This window comes from Choloepus didactylus, chromosome 21 (assembly GCF_015220235.1).
Source record: "Choloepus didactylus isolate mChoDid1 chromosome 21, mChoDid1.pri, whole genome shotgun sequence".
NCBI classification, from domain to species: Eukaryota; Metazoa; Chordata; class Mammalia; order Pilosa; family Megalonychidae; genus Choloepus; species Choloepus didactylus.
Window position 1 is genome coordinate 23,183,940 of NC_051327.1, and position 19,658 is coordinate 23,203,597.

General features: G+C 50.0%; 1 protein-coding gene across 8 annotated transcripts in view; it reads left to right on the forward strand.

The window, feature by feature from the left end:
- The window catches only part of MMD2 (monocyte to macrophage differentiation associated 2), a 49,106-nt gene that overhangs the window by 7,519 nt on the left and 21,929 nt on the right, over positions 1-19,658 (forward strand). For all 8 annotated transcript variants that reach the window (XM_037815003.1, XM_037815004.1, XM_037815008.1 and 5 more), the window contains exon 2: positions 18,715-18,796. In XM_037815003.1, coding sequence (XP_037670931.1) covers positions 18,765-18,796 — 32 coding nt within the window. In that variant the 5' untranslated portion in view covers positions 18,715-18,764. The remainder of the gene's footprint in view (positions 1-18,714; positions 18,797-19,658) is intronic.

A 19,658-nucleotide genomic window follows, 5' to 3' on the forward strand; every position in this document is an offset into this window, starting at 1 on the left:
CCCATCACAACATAGATGCAGAAGTAAGACATATGGTCAAGGTGCGGGCACACTAACCTTTACCAGACTGCCTCTTTCCCTCAGGTGCTCTTAAGAATTGCCGCCACAATGATGACGTCTTTTACTGAGCATCTGGAACATTCTAGGCTCTGTTCTAGGTGCTACATAGGTTCATTCCAATCCTGCAAGGTAAGTATCATTGGCGAGAGGCTAAGCCAGCTCTGAACCTGTCTATCTGTCGGTGAGGTCTGTGCTTGTGGGTTCCTCCCTCTCGGGAACCTTCTCCAGCCTCTCTGTCCCCCGTCTGGCCTAAGCTCAAGCCACCAGAGCACCCACGCGGAGACCCAGCGCCTCCCTGCAGCTGGCCGAGCAGCGAGGGCCCCTGGAGTTTGCCACCGAGTCCTGGTGCAGCTCGGAGAATGGCAGTGTGTGGAGGGGTGTGTATGGGTGGACGGTGCTCATGAAACTAAATGGAGTTGATCCATAAATGCATCGAGGTGAGCGCTTTCAAACCAGGCTAACCTGTATCCTGGGGCCGATTTTCAGGACGGTGGGAGCTCTCCAAGTCCCTGTTTTACAGGTGGACAGACTGAGGCCAGTGGGAAGGCAGCAGTAGGGATGCAAACTGTGGACAAATTTACCACAGCTAGGAGGTGGGCCTGCTTTCCCAGCCCCCCACTTGCCCGCCTCGCTCGGCGGTTTGCTAATACCACCAGCTAAATGTAGCACTAGCCCCTGCTGCCACTTAGGGACTTTCTTGCTATTTAAAAAATTTTAAGACTTTTTATTTTGAAATAATTTCAGACTTACAGAAAAAGTTGCAAAAATACTGCAAAGAAATCCCATGTACTTTCACCCAGATTCCTCAAACATTAACGTTTTATGACATTTGCTTTATTATGTTGTGTGTGTGTACATACAGCCCACAGTGTACACATAAGAACACATGCAATGCATAAATTTGTAATGCATATGTATACAAGCACATATCATACATGTATGTATAATAGATTTATTTTCCAGAACCATTTGAGAGTACACTGTAGATATGACCTTTTATCACTAAATGCTCCAGGGAATATTTCCAAAAAACAAGGGATTTTCTTACATGACCACAGAACAATGAATGAAGTCAGGAAGTTAGCACTGATATAGTACTATTATGCAATCGAATGACTTCATTCAAAATTTGTCCGTCTTCCCTCTAATTAGTGTCCCTTGTAGCCAAAACTCAAACCCAAACCCACACACCTGTTTCCTCTCTCTTGGCCCAGGAGCCAGTGCAGGGTTGCAGGCTGTGTTTGTTGGTCAGGTCTCATCTGCAGTTCCTCAGAAAGTTATTTGTCCTTTTATTGTGATGGGGCAGTGGGTCTGAGACAGCGTCTCTCAGACTGGGCACTGTCTATTTCTCCGTCCAGGCCGAGGCCGGGTTTGCGTTTCTCGTGGCCACGTGGGTGCCTCAGCCGTGACGCAGGTGGGGGGGGCACTCAGGAGCTGGGCGTTGACCCACCCCTGCAGGTCATTCTCATTTTTCACTAGCCTTTCTAGTGCAACTGACTTGTTTTTTCCTCATTTAAAAAATTGTTGTGGTAAGATAGATATAGCATAAAATTTTCCATTTTAATCACCTTTAAATGCCCCATTCAGTGGCATTAATTACATTTGCCGCGTTGTGTTGCCATCACCATCATCTGTGACCGAAACTTTTTCATCCCTCCAAACAGAGACTCTGCACCCACCAAGCAGGTTTCCCACCGCATCCCCTGTAACCTCTAACCTATGGTCTGTCTCCATGAATTTGCCTATTCCAGTCATTTCATATAAGTGGAACCACACTATATTTGTCCTTTTGTGCCTGGTTTATTTTACTCAGAATAATGCCTTCAAGTTTCACCCACGTTGTGCAATCAACTTTTTGAATCCAGATGCAGGACTTTGGCTTTTTTTCTGGCTGACTCCTGCCCTGCTGTTTCTGTCTGTTGAGAGGACCTGGCCGCTCAGGTATGTAGCCTACCTTCTCCGCAGCGTGCCAGCAGGGCTTGGACACACCCACAGGTCTGGTGTGCTTTTCTAGGATCCTCCTGGGTTGGTTGAAGCGAGAGGACCTCCAGTCAGTCCCCTTTGGGGATCAGCCCCCCTCCGCCATTTCCTTAACATCCTAGCGGTTAAGGGGGTCAGCCCTGTTTGTTGTGGGTGGGGATATACGGGGGCCTGAAAACCAGGAGGGGGGACATTTGGGTTCATCTTGGAGGCTGAAAACCACACCAAATCTCACAGAGACGTAAGAACAGGAATGGCAGGGGGGCAGGCATTGGCAGCTTCCACTGTAGAGTGCTGCATCGAGGCGCCTGGGTAACTCTGGTGTCCACCCCCTCCTCCACTTGCTACTGCCTAACTTCTCTGTCCTCTGTTCTGTCACACTCCTCATAGCTGCAGCCTCCCCACAGTTTTCAAAATTTTCATTGTCTTCCCACCTGTGACTTACTGCCTTCATCTTGTACTCCTCATTTTTTTTTTCATGTCTTACTGCTTTATTTCAGCCTCTAAAACCACTGTTCTCACCATATTTTCATTGTTCCCCTGTCCAGGGGGCAGGGGACAGAGCAGGTGTGTCTTCTCCATCTGACTCCCATGTAGTCGGTATCTGAGGATGGGGACGTGGAATGGAGTGGCATGTGGTTTCTGAGCCAGTCCCTTTGGATTGCATCAGGCTCCACCACTTGTTGGCTCTGCAGTCTTGAGGGTGTTACATGGCCAGGTTATCTGATCAGGTCGCGTGGGGATCCCGTGGCTCTGAGTTTAATAGTTACTGCTTCAGTTGAAGTCTTTCCCTGGGGTTGGAGTGGGGTGGGGTGGGAAGGGGGGAGGAGGTTGGGTCTGTGCCAGGTGCTTGGTTTGAGCACAATGAGGACAACCAAGGAGACAGCCACCACCTTCACTCTGGACCCTCAGCTACACCAAATCTTAACCGTTATCTCATTTATTCATTGATGCCGCAGACATTTATCGAGTGCCTGTGATGTGTCCGGCTCTGTTCCAGGTGCTGGGGATCCAGTGCTGAACAGGACAAAGTCCTTCCCCTCATGGAGCTCATGTTCTTGTGTGGGAAACAGACCAACAGATCGTGCGTGATGGGACGCCATTGGTGGCACGGCCAGGGGTGGGAATAGATGTGGGATGGACAAAGGAGGAGTGATGGCACCTGCTTCATAGGGCTGTGGGGTGATATGAGGAAATGCATTCATGGGTGCCCAGTAATGATGGGTTTGTGCAGCGCCATGTTGGGCAGCTGGCTGCCATGTTGCGCGCCCTGGGGAGCTGTCCTTTCAGCACCGCTGGCTCTCAGCAACTTGTTCTTTCCCTTCGCTGGAAGCCTGTGCTGGCGAATGTGCAGGGGAGACCTAGGAAAGGAGATTTGGTTAAGACCCCACTTCAATGGCCATGCAGGAAGGCCCTGTCGGGATCCTTGGACACATCCCACCCTTCCAGGCTTGTCCCAGCGCCCAGCCCTTAGTGACTCTTCAACTCGAGCCCTCGTGTCTTTGTTTCCTGGGGCTGCTGGAACAAAGCACCATAAACTGGGGGACTTAAACAACAGAAATTTGTTGTCTCAGTCTTGGAGTCTGGAAGTCTGAAATCAAGGTTTCAGCGGAGCCGTGCTCCGTTTGAGTCCGATGGGGGGGTTCCTCCTGGCCCTCCAGCTTCTGGGAGCTGCCGGCCGTCCTCCATCTTCCCTGTCTGCCTCTGTGTCCCTCCTCTTCTTATAGTGATCCCAGCCTTATAGAATTAAGGGCCCCCACCCCAGTGTGACCTCGTCTTAGCTAATTCCACCTGCAATGGCCCTAATCACGTCACAGTCGGAGGTTCTGGGTTGGGACTTTGACTTATCTTCTGGGGGGGACACAGTTCAACCTGTGACACATTGTGAATAGTGGGGGGCACTGCTGCAGGTCCCACATGCCTGTTTACCGCTCCCCGGAGAGACTGCACACTGCCATGGCGGGGGGTGGGCTAGACGCTGTCCAAACCCTCTTGTGTCCCTGAGGGACCAGCAGGGTTCTGGAATGCTGGACGTGCTGGTCTTGTCCACCGATTGGGACCTACAATGATTCACTGATGCGCTCATTCTTTCAAAAACCTTGCTGAGAGCCAGGTGCCTGAGGAACAAACATAAATCAGACCCAGAGCTTGTCCCCTAGAAGTTCACCCTCTAGGGGAGGACTCAAACCCCTAATCATGCTGAACAAATGCTATAACCGAGGTATCGATGAATGTGCTGGAAACATGAGGGCAATTTTTGCTTGAGAGCCCTGGGGGAGGAAGGGATGGAGGGGAAATTTAGGATTCTTTCAATTGTAAGTAACAGAAGCCCAATTGAGCTGGCTTAGCGCAAAGAGAAAAACAGAAAGAAGGGGAGGAAGGAGGGAAGGAGGAAGAACAGAAGGAAGGAAGGAATAAGGAAAAAATAAACTTTTTGGTGCCCAGATTGGAAATTCCAGAAGGATCTGGGTTCAGGCATAGCTGGATCCAGGGACTCGAAGAGGAGCTGGGCTGTTTCTCTCCGTCTCTCTGCTCTGGTTTCCTCTGCGAGGTTCCATTCTCAGATTCCCCAAGATGGTCCCTGAACCACTCAGCTCTTGTGGAATGAGAGTCTCTTTCCTTGCAGGGTCACCCGAGTCCTGTAATTGTGCCTCGGTGTCCAGGCTTGCAGTGCCTGCCCGTCGTTGAACGAGTCACTGGGTTCAGGGGTGGAATGTGCCTCTGGCCAGGTCTGGGTCTCAGCCCCTTCTCTGGAGCTTGGAGACTGAGCATCAGGCATGGCTTGGGGAGTGGTGGTGGGTGCAGCCCCAACTGAACCCCAAAGAGGGAGAGGAGGGGAGGAGGGGTGGTTAGGGGGGAAGAAATGAATGAGGTTTGCTGTTATAAAGATGATGGGGGATAGATGCTGAGCAGGCAAAACCACAGGCATGCATCACAGGATAGGAGACCCCTCATAGATTTATGGCATTTGAGTGGGTCCTGCAGAATAAAGAGGAATTTTCCAGGGAAGCTGGTGGGGTGGAGGTGCAGGGAGGACATTCCTGGAAGAGGGCAGAGCACGAGGAAGGGTGTGGAGATATGAAGTGCAGGGATGTTCAGAGAAGAGCTGGTGAGGCGAGCATGTCCCACCCCGGGTGGTGGGATGGATGTGGGTCTTGTCCCCAAGGGCCCTGGTGAATGCAGAGCAGCCCGGCTTCCTCCTGTGGGCTCCATGGCAACACTGAGAGCTTTTTAGCTGGGTTGCTGCCTAGGACTCCCAAGGAGCTGTAGCGGGTGGGGCTGCACTCTGAGGAGGGTGGGAGCAGCCAGTGCTGCATGGGAGAGGTCAATTCTTATCATTTCGAGTTATGCAAAAGGACATTACGTCTCTTTACTCTTGAATACCTCAGTGTGCATTTCCTCTTCTGAAATGGGATCAAGAGAAGGAAATTTAGCATTGATACAACATTATTGCCTAATATGGAATCCATATTCAATGTTTACCAGTTGTCCTAATAATTGTCCCAGTTGTCACTTCAAGGCAGTTTCCTGCAGATCAGGACCCAGTGTGGATCTTGCTTAATCATGTTTCTTTAGGCTTTTTCACCCAGAAAAGCTCCTCAGCCCACCTCTGACATTTCCGGGGCTGGGCCAGTTGCTTTGTAGATGCTCCTTCAGTTTGGGGTTGTCGGATGCTCTCTTGTGATTAGATCCCGGCTCTGTGTTTTTGGTGGACGAGATGCCGCATCTTTCTCGGTGCGTTGTGGTGGGGGGCACACATGGTTGGTTTGTCCCGTTACTGGTGATGTTAACTCCGACCACCCGGTTAGGTTGGTCTCTACCAACTCTGTGGTTCTGATCATTTTCCTTTGTAATTAATAGCTTTTGGAGCGAAGTATTTTGAGATCATGTAAATATTGTTTTCTTACTATGAAAACTTCCATTCAAAAAAGTAGAGAAAATAGTAGAATGAAGCCCCGACACCCGTAAGCTCAATTTAATAATTACTAACATTTTGCTGTAGTTGCTTCATCTCTTTGTTTTTTCTTTGGTAACATTCTGGGAGCCCAATCCCAGAGGATATGACTTCAGGATCCATCTCAAAGTGGGAAGGGCCATTCCTTACATCACCGCCAAACCTTTATCTTACTCGTAAAATGAACAGTAACTCCCAGTGCTCCTGAGCCTTGAAACATGGCCAGTGTGACTGAGGAGCTGAATTTTGCATGTTATTTAATTTTAATGCACGTAAATTTCATTAGCCATGGGCCGCCAGTGGCTCCCTAGTTGGGCAGCACAGCTGTGAGGCTTGGTTAGGCTCGGGATGGATGTGTTTGGCAGGAAACGTCCGAGGCTGTGTGTGGTCCACGTTGCATCTGACCAGGAGGCGTGGAACAACCAGGTGTCCTCCCTCCAGCAAAACCAAGAGGGGTCCGGGGGCCCCCATGGCAGTCTGTGGGGTGATGCCTTGATTTGTGTGCTCAGCAACATCTCGCTGCATGGTTTTAGCATCGACCATCACTGCCTGGATCCATTCTTTCATTAGGGGTGAAAGTTTTGTGATTTTCAATACCCCTTCTTTTATTATTTTCGTGCACAGTTTATATTTATTGAATAAATGAATGTGGAAATTACAAATTCTGTAACAAATTTGCACAACACCAAGATTAAAAAGGTCTTATAATTACCAGACAGAAAAAAAACAATGTAATATTCTCAGAAGATCTACTTCATTAAACTTAGAGTCTTGTTTCTTAGAAACTAACTAGCAACCTGGAACTCCTAAACCAAGAGAAAATACCTTTCAATACTAAGAGTAGAATAAAAACATTTTGTCCAAAAAAGTTCTAGAAGCACACCAGTGGAAATTCTGAAAGCTATACCACACTAATGCAAAGTGTTAACAATAAACTACTTTAAATAAAGTAGCCCTTACAACATGAACAAATGACTTAAAAAAGTCTGGTAAAATTATAAGTAGGCTTAGCCTCTCCGTTGCAGCAACTAGGCTCACAAGGGAGGGCCCTCAGATCAAAGGCTTGGCCCACTAAATTGTCAGTCCTCAATGTTTGAGGGAAAATCAGCAATAATGCAGGTGGAAAAGTCCAACATTTCTTCATTTCTCCCCGGTTCCATGGGATGCCCCGCAAATATAGTTCCACTCTTTGCCCGTATCACTCTGGTATGTATCAGGATTTCACCCCAGCCTGTGAAACCACAGATCAAAAATAACAGCAATAATATTAATGGTACAAACACAAGTTCACGGAAAGAAAAGGGCAGAGGTAATACAACTAGTCAGCAACAATTTGAGATTAAAAAAAAAAATAGAACTCATTATATCTGTTAAGAAGTAAGCCAGAAAATTGAACTTGGCAAGGGACATTTGAAATATGTATTTGCTTGGATGGTTGATAAAGATGAATCTCATTCTAAATATAGATCATATCTTGAAATACGGCCCAGCTAAAATATGAAGCCATAATTATTAACTTAACATAAAAATATGGTTTATTTCATCTTTGTCTCATCCTCTTAGAATTTTGTGCCTATCTTTAATATATAAATACAGTAGAACACGTGTATATTTTTAGAAATACAGATGATAGTGTGTGCTGAAACATTCTCTTATCGATAGAGAACCACTGGTCCAGGTGGATGGTGGCTTGCATTCAGGTGGGAGCAGGGAGATGGAGAAATTGGATGCCTTTGAGAAATGTGTAGAAGGAAGGAGGAGTGGGACTTAGTAATTGATGAGATGGGGGTAAGGGAGACCTTGCAAGGTTGGCTGCCAGACTTGCCAAAAGTGCTAGGCAGATAGTAGAACCATTTGTTGAGGATTAGATTTGGAAGACAAAGATCCTGAGTCCAGGTTTCAACATTAAGTTTGGGTACCATGAGCTGTCTGGGCAGACTGTTAGATGACCGCTCTGGAGGTCAGCATGGACGATTGGGCTAGAGGTAGGTGTTTGCAAGTGAAGATCCTCTTTTGGTGGAGAAGACTCCGTGCCCTCATCCCCGTCTTTGTACTCAGGTTACCCAGTAGCCGCATCCTTGTTCTCATCCGAGATAAAGCCAAGATTTCATTCCTTTCACAGCGGGCCTTGGCAGTGAATGAATGAATCGGTGCCCCTTTGGATCATGGCTATTCTCGGGGCGGGTGGAGGGCTGTTTCGGGCCATGTGAGAGCCCAGGGATGGCGTGGTGGTGTGAATTGTCGAGCACGTCTGTGCGTTTTTGCCGCAGAAGATGGAGGTCTCGGGGAAGCAGGCGGCTGGCTGCCTTGCTGGGGTTTGGGTGTTGCTGGGCTGACAACCCTGTGGTATCATGTTCTGGGGGCCTCTGCTCTGTGGCTGTCACACCTCCTTACTGCTCCGGCTTGCCCCCCATCGGACTCCATCCTGGGGGTGGGTGGGGGGTGGGGTCTGGGCCGTGCCAGGGCATCCCGTTGTTTTCTGGGGGTTGGGCCCTTCCAGGGCTTGTTCTGTATTCCCCCGGGGAAAGGCCTGGTGGTCTGTTAGGACACCCCACGGCTCCCCAGCTGGTGATGGACGTCCCAGTGCTCGGATGCGCTCCTGTGCAGGGCTTGGCATCTCCAGGACTCGCTCCGGCATCCCGTGGGAGGGAATGCCCAACCTGGGTCCTGTCCCCTGCTCCAGCAGGAGGGTGGGCTGTCTCCTGGCCCCTCTCATCTCTCGAGGTGGAGCTGCCTTTACTCCCTCCCTATGATGGGGGAAGTTGAGGCTGATTTTTTTTCACAGAGTTCCTCCCTGTGGATTCCAGGCTGGGATCCTGGAAGGCGTCTTGGGTGCTATCCTTGCCGGGGAGGATGCCCGTGGGTCCTTTGGCTCACAGGAAATGCTTCTGGAGCACATCCCAGGCTCTCAGCGGAAAACCACGGCAGAGACCCACAGGGGCCAGGGTCGCTGGGTCTGGGGAAGACAGAATGGGGTGTGTCCCTTCTCCTAGAGTCAGTCAGGGGAAAACAGACCTCAGAGTCAGAGAATCGAATCCTGCTCACCGGGGAGTGTCGGGAGAGGGGGCTCAGGCAGGAGGGCTGGGGCCCTAGACGTTTTAAAACAGTGGCAACATAATACAGCATGCATTTTACCATTGCAACCATTTCAAAGTGTACAGTTCAGTGGAATTAATTACTTTTACAATGTTGTGCAGCCATCACCACCATCCTTTACCAAAACTTTTCAGTCACACCAAGGAAAAACTCTGTACTCGTTCAGCAGATGCTAACTCCCCATCTCCCCTTCCCCAGCCCCAGGCAACCTTGCATCTTTCTGTTTCTATGAATTTGCTTATTCTAGGTATTTCATATAACTGGAATCATATATTTGCTCTTTTGCATCTGGCTTATTTCCCTCAGCATAGCGTTTTCAAGATGCGGTCACATTGTAGCATGTCTCAGAACTTCTTTCCTTTTTACGGCTGAATAATATTCCACTGTGGGCATGAACTGCATTTTGTTGATCCAGTCGTCCGTGGATGGACGCTTGGACCACTTCCACCTTTTGGCTGTTGTGAATAGTTCTCCGATGGGCATCGCCGTACAAGTATGTTTCAGTTCCGGCTTTCAGTTCTTTGAGGCTTATACCCAGAGTGGAAGTGCCCAGTTATATGCTATCTCTATATTTAACTTTTTAAGGCGTGCCCAACAGTTTTCCACAGTGGCTGCCCCATTTTGCATTCCCAGCAGCAGTGTAGGAGAGTCCCATGTGGATCCATTTTTTAAAAAGTCTCCCTTATTTGCTCTTCCCTATGATTTACCACCCTGGAAGTAACCCTGGCTCCAACCTGCTGCCCGGGGCTCTGATTGGCTGCTGCTGACGTCACAGGAGTAGCTGGAGTGACTGGGGGGTGGGAGCTGCCGGTCTTTGGGCAGGGGTCCCTGGCCCTTTAGCTAGCTGGGGGGGGCACATTGGCAGAGAGGCCCCCCTCTTTGCCGGGGTGTGCTCCCCTCCTCACCCTCACAGCAGTCGGCCCTTCCCAGGTGTCCTTTCTACCCATCATCCTCCCGGTGCCTCAATAAGGAAGAGAGGACGGGGTGGTCTTTCTTTAGGGCTGGGGACCTTCGCTGTCCCAGAGGGAAGAGACTTCCCAGGGCCCCATGGGGCCTGTGTGGTCGGTTCTGCTGGGTGCACAACTCCAGGGGTCGCCGTTTGCAGGGTGGGCGGTGGACCCCCAAGATCTGCATCCTCCCCACCCTTATGCCAGTGCCCAGAGCCCCTCCAGCGTTGGTCTTTGCCACCCCTTGCCCAGTTCCCCCATCCCGACCCCTGGGATTTGGGTCCAGACCATTCAGAAGTGGCGCTGTCCCAGGAACTGCCCCACCCTCCCGCCCCACCGTTTCCCAGAGGCAGAGCCAAGAGGCTGTCTGCCCTTCCAGAGGAGGCCTGAAGTCTCCAGTGGACACAAAGACGGTGCCCCGGGCAGAACTGGGAGGGAGGGAGGGAGGCTGAGCGGTGGCCTGGGACCAGTGCTGCCCTGATCTGCCCTTGGCCTCTGTGGGACAGACAGACAGACCCCCTTTGTCTGGGAGCCCGGGCAAATCTCTTTAGGCCTCTGTCTCGGGGGCCCAGGACCTCCGCCGACAGGCACTGGCTGTTCCGGGGTGGGGCGGCCACAGCAGCCTCCCGGGCCTGGGCTCGTTGGCGTCAAGGCCTGCTTGTCACTCTGGGGGCCACAGGCCCCAGCCCAGGACAGGCCAGAGGGAGAGGCCAGGCCTGGCTCTACCCTGGGATTGAAGGGGCGGGATAAGGAGGGGAGGGGGCTCGGGGCTGGGCGCAGGGGTGGCCAGGGTCAGCCAGCCTGGGGCAGAGATGCCCACCCTGCTGCCTGTGGCGTCTCCCGGGCAGCGGTTTAGAAAGCACCTTCGCAGACCCCACGCCAGACCCACCCTAGCGGGAGCCTGGGGCCACTCCATTTCATTCTCTTATTTTATTAATTTTTTTAAAGTTTTAATTTTAATTCGAAATTGCCTGAGTACCATATCTAAAGTTAAGCATCTTTGCATTTATTTTTTTGGACGTATATATTTCTTTTTCCTGTGAATTACCTTTTATGCTTTGCCCACTATCTTTTGACTTTTTATTATTGATTTGTAGGCACTTTTTATATGTTCTGCATGCTACTCTTCTTTATTAGAGGCTGCAGATATTTTCTTCCATTCTACCACTTATCTTTTAACTTTGTTTATGTTATCTTTTTTTAAGAAAACTTTTTATTTAGATGTATGTTCCAACTTACAGGACAGTTACAAAAATAATGCAAATGAATTCCAACATAACCCCACCCCCAGATACTAAGGTGTACCAATTTTATCATTTTGCCACAATTGCTATATCATTCTATCTGTCTATTGATTGATCAATTGACTGATTGATCCATACATCCATCCATTTATCAGTCTGTTTTCTGAACACTTGCATGTACGTTGCACACATCACACTCCTTGAACACTTCATGTGACCACGCACATTTCCTAAGAACAAGACTTTCCACTTACGTAAAAGCCTTGAGTGCAGTTATCAAGTTCAAGAACTTTAACATGAGTATAAAGCTTTCAGTCTGTTTTAGTTTCCTAGGCTGTATAGTGATAACATATACACAACACAAAGTCTCCCATTTAAACCACTTTCACGTGGGCAAGTCAGTGACGTCCGTTACATTCACAATTTTGCGGTATCACCACCGTCCATTACCAGAACTTTTTCATCACCCCGTTAAGGAATTCCTGTCCCCATCAAACAATAACTCCCCACTCCCCTCCCTAGTTTACTTGCTGTTTTTTGAATTTGCTTATTCTAGACATTTCATATAGGTGGAATTGTACAGTAACTGTCCTTCCGTGTCTGGCTTTTCTCACAGCCTAATGTTTCCAAGGTTCATCCATGTTGTGGCATGAGTCAGCACTTCATTCCTTTTTAGGGCTGAGTAATATTCCATTTTGTGGATGGACTACAGTCTGTTTATGCTTTTGTCCATGGACACTTGAGTTGGAGTAACGCTGCTGTGAACACTGGTAGACAGATATGTCTTTGAGTCATCTTATTTTAAATTGAATTACAGCACACGGATGGGAAGTGTGTCCTTTGATTGTGTTTCACAAGCTGTACACACCATGTCACCAGCACTCAGGCCAAGAGGCCGACACTGCCAGGCCCCAGAAGCCTCTTTGTGTCCCTTTCGATCACTCTCCAGCCCCAGTCCCCCGAAGAGGCTGTCACCCCGGCTGTTACCATCGGAGATTCATGTTGCCCGTTCTTGAAGTTTCTGCACATGGAATCAGAAGGTACCGGCACTCCACCGCGCGTGTGGGAGAGTCACCCTCTTTCTGGGTAGTTGCAGTTCTTTCATTCTCTGCACGGAATTCTGTTGGGTGACTATTCCGCTGTGTATTTCCGTTCTCGTGTTGACTGGCCTTTGGGATGGTTTCCAAGACTCTTTTTAACAAGCCGCCACGTCTACCCCATTAACTGATACATCAGGTTTGAGAATTCTGGTCTTGAATACTGATTTCAAACATAGACTTTACAATTTTAAACATTTTCATTATATTAGATTTTTGAGAATCACCCCCATAAACTCTCCCAGCTCCCTATTTTTAGTCCTATTTTAATGCATTTATGTTCTTATAATTTTGGAATTTTACATTTAAGGGATCATATTGTATGTATAGTTTTGTTACTTGGTTATTTCATTTGATTTTATACAGTGAATGTCCTTGAACTGTATGCAGTTACACTTCTCTAAAAAAAAATTAAACTCTTTATTTTGAAATAATTATCAATACAGGGGAAGTTGCAAAAATATTACCCCTCTCCCAGGCCCCCTTGTGATTGCATTTTACAAGTCTGTAGAACAAGATCAAACCAGGAACTTGGCACTGGAACAATCTGCAGAGCTCACTCTGGTTTCTCCAGTTCTGTGTGCATTAACTTGTGTGTGTGTTTGTGTGTGTGCGCGTGTGCGTGTGTGTGTGTGTGTGTGTGTGTATGTGGCCTGCACGGTTTTATCATGCATTTAGATTTCTGAACCTCCACCATGATCCAGACAGAGAACCATTTCAATACCACAAACATCCTTTGTGCTGCCCTCGGACCCCTTCCCCATCCCCTCTCCTCGCCACTGTCCCCTGGAAACCACTGATTTGATTTTCATTTGTATAATTTGGTCATTTTGGGAACTGTTCTACTAAGTATATAGTGATAGCTCAGCAAGCTTTCAGTTCCGTTTCCCTGGTGGCTAATGATGCTGAATGCATTTTCATGGAGTAGCTGTACAATTAACGGCTGTATAATATTCCCTCTTGGATTTACCGTGGTTTATTTAACTGATCTGTTGCTGGACAGGTTTTATTCCCGTAATTGCTTTTTGTCCAACTTTGTGTTACTTTTAACCTCTAAGTCCGTGTAGCTCCTTGTGCTTTTGATTAACCTCACCTTGGCCACCCGTTGCCATCACCTGGGGAACTTTGGAGCTCCTGCTGCCTGGGTCCCAGCCCCCTGTCTATTTGGTCAGGTCCAGCCTGGGTATGGGCATGTTTAGAAGCTTCCCCGGTGATTCTTTTTTTTTTTCCCCTCTTTTCTTTCTATTTTTTTTTCTTTTTCTTTTTTCCAGGTGATTCTTAATAGGTGATCCAGGTTGAGTGCTACTGGTCAAACCTCTATACCTCCCCTTCAAATTGGAATAATAATATCTTTGGGGTATCTGCTGGGGTGCAGTGAAGGGCTGTCTTTTGAGCACCTGCTCCGTGTCTGGCACTGGGTGGCTCTTGAGCCATTTTATCCCATTTTGTTCCAGGCTGAAGCCCAGAGAGGTTAAGTAATCTCCCCTGGATCACACAGCTGCTAATGGACCGTGCAGGGAGGTTTCACCCAACTTTGCCTGGCTCCAAAGCCCTGGCTCCCTCCAGCCTTGGGTGGGAATTTGGAGGTCTTTGTGCTTGTCTTTCTGCCAATGGGCTGGCTCTGAACTCCTGGCTCCGTTTGGAAACCATCCCCCCTCATGTTGAATTTCACTACCCCCACGATGCAGTGGCCACTGGTCACCTAAGCAGCAGGGCCTCGTCACAGAATGGGGGCTCTGTTCTCCAGAGAGAAGGGAGAAAAGCCCATTTCCCTCCTTTAGAAATTTCAACCCTTTAATGAGAAATTTCCCACAGTCTTGAGTGTCACCTGCCTGCCTGCTGTCTCTGTTCTAAAACATTCTGAATTGTGTCTAGGCATTTTATCAGTTAAAAATGAGTCTGTTGTTTGCACACTTTAGATGGTCCATTTTATGTTCTGTGAATTCCACCTCAACAATACATTAAAAAATAATAAAAATAAATAACTTTCATTGTGCTTTAGATGGGGAATGGATAAGTAAACTGGTACATCTGCACGACAGAATACTATGCAGCAATAAAAAGGAAAGAACTGAAACTTGGAACAACAAAGATGAATCTCAAATGCAATAAGCCAAGTGAAAGAATCAGACTCAAAAAGCTACTTGCCTTGTGATTCCGTTTATTTGCCTTCTGGAAAAGGCAGAGCTGCAGGGACAGAGCAGAGAACACTGGGTGCCAGGGCTGGGGGTGAGGGAGGTATTGGGTGCAAAGATGCGTGCAGGAATTTTTAGGGAGATGAAGGAACTGTCATTTATCTCGATTGTTTTGGTGGTTCCACGACCCAATGCATTTGCCAAAACTGGCCAAGAGAAAGCAAATTTTACTGTATGAAAATTTCAGAATAAATTTAAAAATGGAGTTTTTTTGTCTTCTTAAGATGCCTGAGTAGAGGTTGATGACGAAAAGAATATTGGGCCACAAAGGGTTAAAGGAAAAGCTCTTGGCTCCTTGGGGCTGTGGGACTCTGTTCCCAGGCCCTTCGCTTCAGGCCCCCTCTTGGCCTCTCGCTCCCTCTGCCTCCCCTTTCTCGCCAGCGTTCTGCAGCGGCTGCTCGGGCGAGAGACAAGGGAGGTTTTGTGGCAGCAGAAATAAATAAGTGCGTGTGGGTCCCTGGGTCCCCATGGCAACAGTGGCATCCCTGGGACCCGTTTGCTGGCCCTGGCTTGGAGCAGGGAATTGCTGGTGTTGGTTAAAGGAGCAGGGGGAGGAGGGACGGCCAGGGCCCGTCGGGTCACATCTGGAGGGGAGTGGGATCCCCCTCGGAGGGAGATGCCAGCCCTCCCTGCAGAGTGAGCCCTTGGTGCCCCAGCCCGGGGGGCAGGTGTGCAAATTGGTACAACCTCCTCCTCGGGTTTTGGGCAGAATCGATCCAAGTTCAAGCTGTGTGCGCCTTTTGACCTGACAGGTCGCTTGTGGGATGTTATTGTGTGGACAGCTCAGCCAAGGGAGACAGATGGAAGCACAGGGTGGAAACACACAGAGGTTGGGGCACAGGACCCTGCGCCTGTGTCAAGGGGTGGCGGCCCAGCCATGCAGGGGGTCCCAGGAGGCTGCAGAAGCTGAGGCTGTTCCGTACGAGCTGCTGTGACAGGACAGTGTGATCCCATTGGGGTGACAAACCCAGAAGGGTGTAACTTCCCAGCACTGGGCTTGCCCAGGCCTGCAGAGGGCTGCTCAGGTGCGTGGGACTGTCAGCCATGATCATGGCTGAGGGGTTCAAGGGGAAGGAAGGAGGGAAGGAGGGAGTGAAGGAAAGATAGAGTGTGGGAAGGAAGGTTGGGGGGAAGGAGTAAGGGAGAAAAGCAGAGAGGTAGGAAGGAGGAGGGAGGGAGGGCTACCACTATCTCTTTGGAGGTGTCAGCTAGGGACTTCTGTGTGGCTTCTTTGCCAGTTGAGTTCAGTGGTGATGGCAATGGGGAAAGCACATGGTCCAGTTCTGCCCTTGCTGGCTGTGTGGCCTTGGACAAGGCACTTGACTTCTCTGAGCCTCAGCTTTCTCACCCTGAAGGAGGCTGTGACAGGACCTGCAGCTCTGTTCCTGCACATGGTACCCTCTGTGCATCCTACTATGGCTGTGCTTGTGGTTATTACTTGTACAGTAAATGCTCTGCAAATGGTACTAGCGTGGAGGCAGCATACAGAAGGTGCTCAGTAAATGCTCTGTGAATGGTGCCAGTATGGAGGCAGCATACAGGTGCTCAAGAAATGCTCCATGAACTGTAGTAGCATGGAGTGAGCATACAGAAGGTGCTCAATAAATGCTCCTTGGAATGTGCTAGCATGGAATGAGCACACAGAAGGTGCACTGTAAATGCTCCATGAACAGTTCGAGCATGGAATGAGCATACAGAAGGTGCTCAGTAAATGCTCCTTGGAATGTGCTAGCATGGAGTGAGCACACATAAGGTGCTTAGTAAATGCTCCATGAACTGTGTGAGCATGGAGTGAGCATACAGAAGGGCTGAATCGGTGCTCCGTGGCCTGCTGCCCTGAGCCCTGTGTCCTGAACTGCATGTTCTCGTTCTCGTGGGTCCCTGTGGGGATGATGAGGCCTGGGGAGGGCTCGGTGTGTTTGGGGGTTATGGGTGCTCGTGCCCAGATCGCCTGCCAGCGCTGGTCCCGGAGCCGAGTGCCGGACCTTGCCCTCCACCCCTGGATGTGTCTGACCAGTGCCCGGCCAGTGCCCGCCTGCCTCCCATCTGCTGCCCAGCACAGCATCAGGTCCGGGTAGAGCCAGGTGTCCAGGCCACCCGGCCCTGCCTGGACCCACGCCGCCCGGGTGGTCTCCGACCCTCGCAGGACCGAAGCTTCCCTGGTGGTGAAGTGGGCATGACGCGCGCCCCTGACTGTGCTTCTACGAGGCTCGAGGGAGAGAACGGAGGGGTGACGTTTGTAGGTTCCAAAAGGAACTGTGACTTTTAAAAGGGAAAGCCACCTAGCGATTCCACTTGGGGGCATCCACCCCACAGAGGTGAGTGCCTGTGAGAGCCCTGATCTAGAGAAACCCGAATGTCCACCCACGGTGGGTCAGAGGATAAACTGTGGTAAAGTCGCCCAATGGAACCCATCCTGCAACAAAAGCAACCAGTTGTTATATCCGCCATATGAGGGGATCATAAAAAAAATCATATTGAGCAAAAGAAGCCAGAAGCCAGTCCCTCAAAACGTTCAACATAGAACATAGGTGACCCAGTTGTCTCACTCCCAGGTATAGACCCAAAGGAAGTGAAAGCAGGGCCTCCAGCTGATACTTGCACACCAATGTTCACAGCAGAATTACTTACAGGAGCTGAAAGGAGGAAGCCGTCTCAGCCTCCATCCACAGGTGACGGATAAACAGAAGGGGCCTGTCTGTGCAGTGGAATAGTATTCAGCCAGAAAAAGGAGCAAAGTTCAATTACAGGCTACCGCGTAGACGGACCTTGAAAACATTATGCAGAGTGCAAAAAGCCGGTTGCAAAAGGACAAATAGAGTCTGATTCCATTTATGCAAAATATCTAGAATAAGCAAATTCATAGAGACGGAGAGTAGATTGGAGTTTCCCGGGGCCTGGGGGCGGGGGAATGGGGAGTGTGCTGGTTTGAATCTGTTATGTACCCCTCAAGAGACTATGTTCTTTTAATCCACTCTTGTGGGGGCAGACCTATTGTGGGTGGGGCCTTTTGATTAGACGGTTTCCATGGAGACCCGCCCATTGCAGGTGGGTCTTGATAGTTTGCTGGAGTCCTTAAGAGAGCTCAGGGGCTGACATGGACCCAGACGCTTGGAGATGCAGACAGAAAGACGTCTGGAGATGCTGAGCTAAGAGATAAAGCCCAGAGTTTGCTGCAGAGAAGCTAAGAGAGGACTCCTAGATGCTGAAAGAGAAAACCACTGGAATCAGAAGCCGAAAGCAACGCAACCCGGGAGCAAAGGACCAGCAGACGCCAGCCACGTGCCTTCCCAGCTGAAACAGGTGTTCTAATGCCATCGGCCTTTCTTCAGAGAAGGAATCCTCTTGTTGATGCCTTAGTCTGGACGCTTTAATGGCCTTAGAACTGTAAATTCGCAACCTAATAAATCCCCTTTATACAAGCCAATCCACTTCTGGTATTTTGCATTCCAGCAGCTTTAGCAAACTGAAACAAGGGGTTAGTGCTTCATGGGGTCAGAGTTTCTGTTTGGGGGGATGAGAAAGTTTTGGTCATGGGGGATGGTGATGGCAGCCCACCATGGTGACTGTAATTAATGCCCTGAATCGTACTCTTAAAAAATGGTTAAAATGGTGAATTTTATGTTATGTATATGTTAGCCCAATAGTGTAAAAATAAAACCAGACACCAAAGAGTGCATGCTGTGTGATTCCACGGAGAGCTCAAGAACAGGCAAAACGGACCTACAAGGACGATGTCAGATGGGGAGACAGCAACTGGGAAGGGGCCCGGGGGATGTTTCGGGGACCGTAAATGAGCTCTGCCCCATCTGGCTGGTGCCCCATGGGTGTAGGCAGATGCAGAACTTCCCTGAGCTTCACATGTGTGGCACTGCCCTGTAGGCAGCTGATGTAAGCTATACTTAAATAAAACAGGTATAGAAAATGAAGAGAATGCTTCATCCCAGTGTTTAACAACAGACACCACACTGGGGATTAGGCATAAAATGCTGGGGGTAGAGGGAACGGGGGTGGGGGGAGGGGAGAGAGAGCGAGGGAGAGGTGGGCCTGGCCTCTCTTCCCTCCGGCGGAGGGTGAACCCCATGTTCTTGGCCTCCGGCTCCCCTAGCTGAGCCCCTGATATTCTGCCTCTCGCTGCAGGTTCATGAACCACCGAGCGCCTGCCCACAAGAGATACCAGCCCACAGCCTATGAGCACGCGGCCAACTGTGCCACCCATGCTGTGAGTTGCCTCTCGGGGGGCTGAGGGCCTGGATGGGGTGGTACTTCCAGGTGGGGGCAGGGAAGGCAGCCTCTTACCCGCGGAGAAATCCATCTCTGTTCCTTGGTGATGTTCGAAGCGGCCAGTTTCTTGACTCTCCTGTGGCCCTCAGAAGTGAGCAGGTCTCAAGAGGAGGCCTTTTGGGTAAATCAGCACCGAGCCTGTCTCTCTCTAGCTCTAAAACCTTCTGTGGCTCCCTAGTACCTAGTAAAACATCCAGCCCCTTTAGCAAACACTCACTGAGGACTGAACCTGTATGTTGGCATCCCCTCCCACTGCCACTCCCTTGTCCCCGGGGCCCAGCTACTCTGAGCTGTGGCTCACTGTTTCCAAAATACAAGGTGTGACCCCTGCCTTTGCATGTGCTGTTTGTTCGCCTGGCATATCTCCACCCCAGCACCACCCGTGAAACCCTTTTCGTCTTTTCTGGCCTTGGCTGAAACTCTCCCCGCAAAGCCTCCCCATCTGCCTGGTACTGATAAGCTCCTAGCTCGGTGCTTGGGTCGCCATAGCTGGCACTGCACCGCCCTGCCTGATGTCTGGCCGGGAACACCCCAGCCCGTCTGCCCATTTGTCCAGCAGACGTTTCTGGGGTGCCTCATGCCAGACCCCGGCGAGGTGGAGGTGAGTTTAAACAGAATCCCTGCCGGCCGCGGGCTCTGGGGTGTCTGAGTCTGTGTTTGTGGAGCAGAATTGAATTAATTCCCAGCCCCGCGGCCGTCCCGGCGCCCCTGGGGGTTAGCATGTGTTTGTCTGCCGTGACAGAGCACAGAGCAGGAGCTGCGCCGGCCGCGTGCTGGGTGGTGCCCAGGGCTGCGCTGCA